The 10,722-nt window shown below is 37.9% G+C and overlaps 1 protein-coding gene across 1 annotated transcript; it reads left to right on the forward strand.

Moving 5' to 3' along the window:
- Positions 1-438: 438 nt before the first annotated feature.
- meltf (melanotransferrin) lies at positions 439-10,722 on the forward strand. Its single transcript, XM_036211576.1, has 16 exons — positions 439-1,874; positions 2,238-2,392; positions 2,725-2,824; positions 3,040-3,222; positions 3,334-3,490; positions 4,522-4,589; positions 4,703-4,887; positions 5,484-5,649; positions 5,729-5,880; positions 5,971-6,067; positions 6,139-6,333; positions 6,885-7,038; positions 8,050-8,117; positions 8,211-8,398; positions 9,131-9,323; positions 9,401-10,722. Exons 1-16 carry the CDS (start codon positions 1,826-1,828, stop codon positions 9,466-9,468), a joined length of 2,178 nt encoding a protein of 725 aa, XP_036067469.1. The 5' UTR covers positions 439-1,825; the 3' UTR covers positions 9,469-10,722.

Here is a 10,722-nt window from a genome sequence, read left to right on the forward strand (position 1 = left end):
AAGAGACCAGTACTATACTGTATCTTAAAACGTCTGTGCGTGCGGTTTATTATTTATCATATTCAAGATCAACTTTGCCATGAAATCCTTGGGATGAGAGGAACCAAATGAGAAGATTTCACTGGTTCTATATGAACGATCAAAAAACACAATTTAACTTTTCAACAATTTAAATGTTGAATGTGTTACTAAAAACTGTTGCCACTTGGTAGTTTTCAAATCTGCAGCCATTCAATAATCATAAATCCAAAAAGGAATCCAAGAAATAGAAAAGAAAAGTTTCTTTTCAAGAGCTGAAAACTAAAAAGTCCACACTTGCATAAATGTAATCCACAAATGAGACATAAATGCTATTAAATGTGACATTGCTGGAGTTTAATAACTGAACAAAACGTGACAACAAAATACAATACATTAATTTTACTGAGTTTAATTGCCGCACATTGCTTCTTTGATTAACTTTGTGACACACAAGTTTATTTGTAAAATGAGGGTTTAATATTATTTTTTAACTATAAACCCTCTGATGTTTTTCCCAGACTTCTTCACAGCACTCGTAAAAACAGTCCAAAGGCTCACAGTTTCACTCTTTCAGTTCATCAGGTTTCTGCTCATGTGAGCCATAACAACCTGCAATAAGACATAATCGAGACGTTACACGTTAAGAAATATAAAGACAGAGTGGTGAGGCTCGGCGAGTAAAGAAGCACCCATTTGCCAATAAAAGTCTTGTGTTCCAATGACATAAAGATCTCTATATATTAACCACAGCCATCATGCAACACCTGCTGTACGTGACGGGAGAGGACAAAGTTTGAGGAACGGCAACGTTTTTATGCAGATGAAGATAAGCTGCAGAAAAGTGTTGTTTCTGGAAAGTTTGATTGCATACAGGATGCTTGGTACTTTTATTGTTTTTTATCATTCTTAATTTACAGCAGTAGAATATCTCTGCTATTTTTGCTCTTTATTCAATATGTCATTAAAACTGAAGCTGAAAATGTTTGGGTTCCTCCTGAAGCCTTCTGGGCTACATGACCGTGTGTGGTATGCTCCTTGGTTGATCCTCATACTCTGGCTCCCTTTTGATATATTGAGCAACATTTATGGCCTGTAGGATTAAGTGTGCATTGTTGCATTTCTAGGTTATGTCTGTGTGGCATTTTGAACTGCTGACCTGACCAAAGTTCTGTTCCTACAATCCCAGACAGCTTTAAGGGAGGTCAGAAAGCGGTGCATTCTTCTATTATTATTCCAATATTCCATTTTCATACATTTTATAATAGAACATTTACTGATATTTACTTTTTTTAAGGGATAATTAATACATTAAAAACATCTAAACATTACAAATGTAACAAAACATATATATGTGTTTAAATCCACTCTTTTCTATTATTGTTGGCAGTGCTAGCAGGTAAACGCTCCTCTTTTAATAAGCCAAAGCATTGAGTCAGTCCCCGACAGACTCTCTCTGTTAGCCCGGGTCCCTCCTTCAGCTCCACAAAACTGGAGGGTAGGAGTAAGTGGAAAGCAAAGGTGGAGTCAGAATGTCAAAAGGCTCTCTGTCGAAGCGTTGGCCTGCAGCCACGCAGCAGCAGAGACGTGTCAGCCCAGGTAAGCCAGGCCTCGATTCCTCCGCAGAAACTCTTCAAGTCATCTCCTTCAGAGCTGTAAACGTTAGATCACATCACGTCTGAGCGTTACAGGAGGACTTTAGGCCGGATTGTGAAGATAGAAGGAGGACTTTGGCTCAGGAGCTGCCATATAAAGAAGGGTGGCGGAACAGAAGCTGTTTAGTCTGACAGTGAGAGAGAGTGGAGCCATGGCCATGTGGACGACCGTGGGAACTCTGCTGGTGTTAACACATATGGGTAAGAATGCAGCTTTATTAACCATTTGATCAAAAAGCTCAAAACAAAACATTTTGTTTTATTCTACACTGATTTAATGGTTTAACTTTCACATGGACTACCTTAAAAGGAGAGCAGGAAGGATTAAAAATACTTAGATTTAAAACATAATTTTCCACCTATGACTACTTTTTTTAAATTATAACATATTCTAAATCAGGGGTGCCCAGATCTAGGCCTTGAGGGCAGGTGTCCTACATGTTTTACAACCAACCTTATTGGCCAGACACACCAGAGGCCTGGATTTGGACATCCCTGGTCTAAATGTTCAAAGATGCTCTCATGAGAAAGGCATCATGTCTGCATCCGTCTTTGCTCCGTCAGTGCTGAGCCAAAGCACCATCAGGTGGTGCACCATCTCAGAACCAGAGCAGAGGAAGTGTCAGGCCATGTCGCAGGCGTTCTCCGGAGTCTCCATCCGGCCCTCTCTGAGCTGCGTCAGCGGACCCACCATCGAGGGATGCATCCAGAAACTCCAGGTTGAATTAAACAAATTTTCTAACTTCAGAATTCTCTAAGAACAAAAACCCAAATACCTTATAAGGGAAACAGGGAAATGAGCTGATAAAAAGTGAGCTGTTATCAGAGAGCTCAGTGTCCTGGATCCATTGCACTTGATAAAAAATTCTGATTGCTTGAGAGTAAACTGGAGTTAAACTTTCCCCTTAAATATTAAATAAAGTTTCAAAAAACATTTCAGTTGGAAACCTTTAAACTTCTTGTGATTGTTTTAGCTGCTAAAAAAAATGTTGCAGTTTTCTCTGAAACTGATTTGTTGAGTGATTTTTTTTTTCTTGCTGCATCTCTGCAGGATAAAACGGTGGATGCCTTGTCCATGTCTGGCTCTGACATCTACAATGCAAAAAAAACTGCCTCCTTCAAGATTGCTGCAAGTGAATCAATGAATGGAGGTACGACTTTTTTTAAAGAGTTTTAGGGAATAATTCCACTGTTTGAAACTTTTTTTGCCATGGAATATTTAAAAAAAAAAACAACTTGACACCTGTTACTCCGACTCCAGCAGGCTGCACTTTGATCCTGTGTATCTGAAGATCACTGAAGATAAGAACACGGCAATACAACCAAAAACATGTCTGAGTTGCATGTGCTCTGGTTATTTCTGCAGAAACTGCCAGCTACTACGCTGTGGCTGTGGTGAAAAAGTCCAACTCTGACATCAACATCAACAACTTAGCAGGAAAGCGGAGCTGCCACACGGGTAAAGACCGAACTGCAGGCTGGAAAATGCCTGTAGGATACCTCATGGACCGGGGCTACATGTCTGTGATGGGCTGCAACATCCCACAGGGTAGGGAGGGCTTGTTTACCCTTTCACTGAGCATGTTTGAGAGTAAATGTGACATGCTGTAAACCTCAAACAATAAATGGGATTTTTTTGGGGGGGATATTTTGGAATCAGGAGTGGCCGACTTCTTCAATGCAAGCTGCATTCCTGGTGCTAATGAGCCCGGCGACCCTCCTTCTCTGTGTCAGCTCTGCAAAGGAGACGCAAGCGGACAGCACAAATGTGAGATGAGCACCGATGAGCAGTACTACAGCTATGAAGGAGCCTTCAGGTAACACCTCGTTTCTACCCCTTACTAAAGATAAACATACTTCCAGTTTATGTTTTAAAGTATATTTAAGCGTAGAAAGGTATATTTCCCCAAGTGTACCACGTGCACTTAAAAAATATACAGGCAGTTTACTAAAAAGTACACTTCTTGGGACTAAATTGACCCACTTTTAGTTTATAAAAAGTATACTTAAAGTAACCCTTTCTAGTATACTATTAGTTTACTGGTAGTAAAGTTCATGAAAGTTTACTAAAAGTAACCTTTCTGGTATACTGTTAGTTTACTGACAATAAACTTCAAGTTTACTTTAAGTCTACGAAAGTACACTTGGAGTAAAATTAAATGTAGTTTTTAAGGTTTTTGTTTTAAGTTTATAAGAAATAAATTTATACCGATTAGTGCTACATTTTTAATATACTGAAAATATCCCACAGATACATCTAATTCTGGGTAAGAAAATGTTAAAGTGGCTAAATAAATTTAGACTTCTAAGTATGTGTTACATGAACTTATGAGAGCTTCTCTATAACAAGTACCCAAAAAGTAAACTAAATTAATTTTAGTTTTAAAAAATATATACTGAGTGTACTTGTTTTTTTTAATGGTATTACATACTTTTGGTTTCACAGTTGTCACAAATTGCTGCAGAGATATTTGTGTAGCAGCTAATTATATTCTCTGATAGTTGCAAACTTCGAAGAACATTTGTGCAAAGTTGCATTTTTAGAAAAACCTAATAACTTTTATCAGGCCACCTTAAGGACACAACAAAACTTTATGAAAATGTTTATTAGAATTCTTCAGGAATGCAAGGCCCTATAAGACAGGAATTGTCAAAGCAGCTGTAAATGAGCACTTTAAACTGACTATTTTTACTGGTTTTTGCTGGCATCAACTTGTCGATCACATCTGCTTTTATCTTACGCTTTCATGAAACTCCATCAAAGAAAATCACAGATTGTTTTGGACACGGTGACAGTTTTAAAAAGCAAAAACACTCCACTCTTTAAAATGTGTTGTTCTCTCTGCAGGTGTTTGGTTGAAGATGCAGGACAGGTGGCCTTCATCAAACACACAACTGTTGGAGAAAACACAGATGGTAAAGTCTTATTTTGGAATTGAAATAAATGTGTACCTAATCACACTACCAGTTTTTGTAATTCAGTTTTTATGCTTGTTTAATATAAAAGTATATATTTTTTTAACCTTCAGGTAATGGTCCAGACTGGGCCAATACACTGATCTCCACGGATTATGAGCTGCTGTGTCAGGATGGCACCAGAGCTGCTGTCTCGCAGTGGAAAAGATGTCACCTGGTCCGCATCCCGTTTCGCGCCGTCGTGGTCAACAGTGGCATCACTCCTTCAGTGGTGTTCAGCATGCTGCAGGAAGGTCTGGTACGTCTGAGCAAACACGCCGTCACTTAGTTTAACTTCTAGTCAGATTTAGATTAGAAAAGTCCAAACATAATAGAACATTTTGGTCTTTAGTTGGTTATTATGTACATTTTAACAGACAGAATTAACACAATCTCAAAGTTCTTTCTGCTAGTAATCAGAACACCTTTGTCTACTCTAACCTTATAATTTATATTTATTACTAATCTGTTAAACTGAATTCAAAAAGTGTCTTTCGGTAAAGCCACCTTTATGAGTAAAATGTTAACATAAAATTACTTAAGTCAATTTAACTGAGTAAGTATAACTCTTTATCCCCCGGATAAAATAGTTCAACACTCGCACACTGCAAAGAAAGGCCCCCAAGAGTTTAAAAATGTTGTTTGAAATAAGAAAAAAATCTGACATAGGGGTATGAAAAAGGGTCTAACTAAGAATTTTTATTTAAAAAAAATGTTGACACTAAGACATGATTTCTTAAACTGATGACATTATTTTTCTTACAAGACATAAAACAAAACATGGTCTTTTTATTTCCTTCCGACTCAGTTTTTTGCTTTCTGTTGCACATTTTAATAGTATTCTCTCCTTTCTAGGAAAAGTCCGGCTTCAAGATGTTCTCATCTTCAGATTATGGAGGAGGAGCGGTCCTGTTCTCCGATCTGACCACCACGTTTGAGCATGTGACGTCAGAGGAGCCAGCGACGTGGATGGGCGATGACTATTATGACGCCATGAAAGCCACAGACTGCAAACCAGCAGGTGACGCATGTCAGCCTAAGATTTGCCCTTTGTAAAGAGTGTCTTCCTCTAATGAGTTCCCCTTGTTCTTCCATGGCAGACATCCCTGCCGCCCTGCGATGGTGTGTGCTGTCCAGCGGCGAGCAACAGAAATGTGCAGACATGGCTGTGGCCTTCCAGCAAAAAAGTCTGACTCCTAACATCAACTGCATCCATGGGGACTCTGTGACTGATTGCATGGAGAAAATCAAGGTTATTGATTGTCTGCATTTGTTTCCTTCACAGGATGGAGAAACAAGCTCACATTTCTATAAGTTCACATAAAATGTCCCGTTTGTTTAGAAAGGGGAGGCCGATGCCGTCACTCTGGATGGAGGTTACATCTACACAGCAGGAAAAGACTTTGGTTTGGTCCCCGCCGCTGCTGAGAGCTACACAGGTTAAAACCCTTTACACAACTGCACTAACTAGATTCATAACACATGAATAACTGCTGTTGCTCTTGATTAGATGACAGTGACGGGGCCACGTACTACGCCGTGGCGGTGGTGAAAACGAGCAGCACTGACATCCGTAACCTGGATGACCTGCGTGACCGGCGCTCCTGTCACACTGGATTTGAACGCACGGCGGGCTGGAACATCCCCGTGTCCACGCTGATGGAGAGAGGCCTGATCAGACCTGAGCAGTGCAAGATACCACAGGGTGAGTGAGCGTGAGGGATGGTGGGTGTCACGGAGGTGTGAGCTCCCACATGACGTGTAATTCCATCACAACAACAACCGTGACCACTGACATCCAGAATATTTTATTCGTATTTGTTTTTAATAACCATACTAAACGTAAAAAGTACAACATATATATAGATCAAACAGAACAGTGGTCTAAATGAATTAAAAGACACTTTTATTGAAAAATGTGTAGAATAGATTATACTAGATTAGCAGTTACCACTTTTTGTTAGCCTGTAACTACAAGTTATATCATCGAAATGATTTAATTGGCTAAAAAAAAATCATATTTTTATAGATATATTTTTGCTTTCTGTTCTAAAATTATCCATTGAAATCTTTTTGAAAAGCCATACACTTCCATTTATGTGGTCAAAGTTCACTCCTCTTCAACTACATCATTTATTCTTCAAAACAACTTTTCCAATTTTAGTTTTTTTGTTTTTATCTGCAGACTGAGCTACTATCAAATCTTCAAAATGAAAAAATGCTTTATTATTTTTCTGTATTTGTTCCTCCTCACAGCTGTGGGAGAGTTCTTCAAGCAGAGCTGTGTTCCTGGTGCCAATCAACGGGGTTTACCCAGCAACCTGTGTGATCTGTGTGTGGGCGACAGCTCAGGACAGAACAAGTGTGAGAAGGGGAAAGACCTGTTCGATGGATATGATGGAGCGTTCAGGTAAGGACCTGCATGTGTCTTCTTTATTTTTTTAGAAGACTTGTTTTGATGGATGGTAGATCTGTTGATCACTTATGTAGGCCATTAGCATATATTTCAAACAATCAGTCTTTATTGGATTGGACCAAATCAGATTAAAACAATCATAATTAGTAAATCTCTTTGGTTATACTTTTGAGAAAAGTTCCCCTGTGAACCACCCCTATATAAATGTAATTAAACAATAATTTATTTGCCTTTTTCCTCCAGTATGATTGTAATTCTGCAATATTTTGCAGGATTGTGTTTGTACGTACTTAGCAGTAAATGTATCAGATTTTTTTTATCTAACTAAGAAAAAGTGCATTATTATTAATAATATTGTTATGTTTCAGTTTCAGTGACAGACTGTGAAGAGTGTACTTGACTTTACAACCTTCAGCACTTAGAGAGCCATTGGGAAGAATTTCTCACTGATAGCAACCCAGTAGAACCCATAATATTTTACTTAATATTTTAGAAATATAACACACTGGTTTGCATATTTTCGTAGTTATGAAGGAACTGTTGTTTTAGAAAAATTTCCTTTTTTCAAAATATGTAATAGTTTATAAATTGACAGAGTTTGTACTTCCTTTCAAAGTTAAAGACACCTTGTACCAAAACGGATCATCTAAATGCAGCAAATGGATTTGTAGGTACTGTATTAAAGAAAAAAAAAATTATAAAAAAATGTTAAAAAAGAAAAAATAATCATTAAAAGAGGTCAAATGTGGCTCCAGGGCTGCAGGTTGCAGACCCCGATCTACTACATACTTTGCTCTGTGATTTTGAAAATAAACATCTAACAAAATCCTTCCATAAGATTTATTATTTTTTTTTCTTAGTGGCTCAAAAAGTTTGTTTGCTTTTTAAGTTTTTATTTTTTATTTTTTTTTACTGTTGGGTTGGCTGTATTGTGCCCAAGAGAGAACTTCCACAATAATGAATGATCTGCCATGTTCAGTCCTGAGAGTTTTCTTGATCCTTTAGGTGTCTGGCTGTAGGGAATGGGGATGTTGCCTTTATCAAGCACACCACAATCTTCCAAAACACTGATGGTGAGTCAATTTTTACACAGATTTCTCATGGAAAACCAGATCAGTTTTAATGACAACTTTTTTTGTTTGTTTGTTTGTTTGTTTTGTTTTTAGGTCAGTCATCTGAATCGTGGGCCTCAACTCTCCAATCCAAAGACTTCCAGCTGCTCTGTCCTGAGGGAACTAAAGCTTCTGCCTCACAGTACAGATACTGCAACCTGGCGCGAGTTCCTTCTCATGCGGTGATGGTTCGACCAGACACCAACATCCATGCTGTCTATGGTCTCCTAGAGCATGCACAGGTACGAATTTGTGTGCATTTTTAGGATTCAAAAAAGACACTTAGAGGAGAAGTATACATGCTTAAAATAATATTTTCACCCTGTCTGAAGAATGTTTCGTCACATGAAAACATTAACATTTTCTTCATCATCAGAGCTACATCTTAGACTCTACAAGCCTCAATTAGCGTGAGAAATTATAATGTTTGTTCAGTCCAAGCAAAGAGCACAACCTGGTGGTTAGGAAGTGCACTCAACACCTCATCAGACATCCAAGCTGCCAGACTTAAAATCATCATCTTTACCTTCACATTTAAAATGAAACTTTTTTTGTAGTTTGTCTATTTGTACTCTTAGACTCAACAGATTATGTATTTGTATTGGTACAATAGCAAAAAATTGCATACAGATGAATTTAAAGTGGATTTTTCTTCAAAAACTTTATTCAGATTTATTTTTTAATTAATTATATAAATAATAGCTGGTTAAAGTGTACATATGCAGACTTCATTAATACGGAAATAAATTATTTGAATATAATAAATTTAAAAAATGTAAACATTTTAAATTAAATGTAAAAGTTTAATTTAAAATTAAAAAATATTCGTGGCATAGTAGATTTCTTTGTTGGAAGCAGGTCAGTCCTAGTGTGTTTTTCTATGAGAGGACATCCTCAAGCTAAGCACAACTAGTCCTGACTCTTTCTATCACTCTTGTTGATCTCATGCTTTGCTTTCTCCCTTCCCCGTGTAGAAATACTTCAGCAGTGACACAGGTTCTGGATTCCGGATGTTCGACTCCCAGGCGTACAGCGGCACAGATCTCATTTTCAAGGACTCCACTGTTCGCATCATCGCTGTTGGTGAGCGAAAGACCTACGAGGAGTGGCTGGGTCAGGGATACTTGGACTCCCTCGTTGATTTGAAGTGCGGCTCATCCACCATTGGTAAAAAAAAAAACAAACCTATAGAATTTCATTAACTAATTACAAGCTGTGATATAAACGTTTCCTCCTGTTAACAGTGGCGTCGTCTGCGTGGCTGATGCTGCTGACCATCCTTGGCGTCACGCTGACCAACATCTGGATGTAAACACCGCTCGTCCAGCTCTACTTTCTTCCTTCTCTCTGTGATTCCTGTTTCTCCACTCTTCTTTTTTCTATCACTAACACTAATCTTGAGGTTGTAACTGTCCTGATTTCTGTTTGCTCCAATCAATCTCTGTAGCATCAGGTCAGTTTCTGGGAACCTTCCGTCAATTCTGCACTACTACTACCTTTTATTGGCTTTAGACATGAGAGGACGACATGTTGGAGCTCCCTGTGGATTGGGAAAATGTTATTGTTGGAGCGCAGCACACTTTTATGGCAGAGAAATGTCAACTCATTTCAGCTATAATAGGGGATTTAGGCACTTTTTGGGTGAGCTGCCATATCAGTGCGTATGCTGTCACCTGTTACATTTTATGCCATACTGTTTAAAAAGACAGAAAAAGCAAGAAAGAGAGCAATATTTTGAATTTAACTCACTGAGACGTTACCTTCAAGTGCAGCACAGGGACAAACCGTCTTTTGTTCTGCCTATTACTGTGTGAAACAAATGCAAATATTTTTTTTTAATCGTCTGTGGCTTTGTACACCAAAATTTTATATTTGTAAAAATTCAAGAGTTATTTTCTTCAAATTCTATACTGGCTGAATGACTGCTTCACTATAGGCTGTCTGCTTCATGCGTTCTCCTTAAATTCTCAGAAAAAAAAAAGATGCAAATATTTGTCAAGCCCCTAATATTGAAATTATGTTTTGCCATTTCTTTCTAATTTGTTAATTAATGCAAAAAATGACGTTGCACCGAAATGGGCCAAACCACGTTTGGTTCCCTCACATTTGAGGAAAGCATGAAGGATGCAAACTGAGGTTAATGCAGCAATTCAGTTCAAATTCAATTGAATTCATTTATTCTTTGCTTGAAGAAAATTCATTTTCTTTTTATTTAGAAATGGACTTACATAATTTTAGGGAAGCACAAGACTTTCAGGTTCTCAGACTTCTGAGCTACACATGCTCCTTGATGCTGTTATAAAATGTTGATTCAAAATGTTATTTTTTCCAGTGATGAGAGATTTATTTTTATATGAAGTTCAGGTGCCATATCAGTGTATATGTACTGACTCATGCTGTCAGAGTAATGCCTTCTCTTTCTTCTGATAGAGATTTATTTCTATGTGAAATGATGTATCTTGTGACTAATATTTAGTTGCCAGGCCAGTGCGTCTGCATAAGTATTGCTACATAAAGCTGTCTGTCTACACAATACAATAAAGCAATGTGCAACAAAGATACCCTC

Source organism: Oryzias melastigma, linkage group LG4 (genome assembly GCF_002922805.2).
Source record: "Oryzias melastigma strain HK-1 linkage group LG4, ASM292280v2, whole genome shotgun sequence".
Taxonomy (NCBI): domain Eukaryota; kingdom Metazoa; phylum Chordata; class Actinopteri; order Beloniformes; family Adrianichthyidae; genus Oryzias; species Oryzias melastigma.

Excerpts from the sequence above, each read along its gene's own strand:
- meltf (XM_036211576.1), top strand. The coding sequence starts at position 1,826 with ATGGCCATGTGGACGACCGTGGGAACTCTGCTGGTGTTAACACATATG. Across the intron at positions 4,888-5,483 it reads GCATGCTGCAGGAAGGTCTG|GAAAAGTCCGGCTTCAAGAT; the intron begins GTACGTCTGAGC and ends TCTCCTTTCTAG. Across the intron at positions 8,399-9,130 it reads GTCTCCTAGAGCATGCACAG|AAATACTTCAGCAGTGACAC; the intron begins GTACGAATTTGT and ends TTCCCCGTGTAG.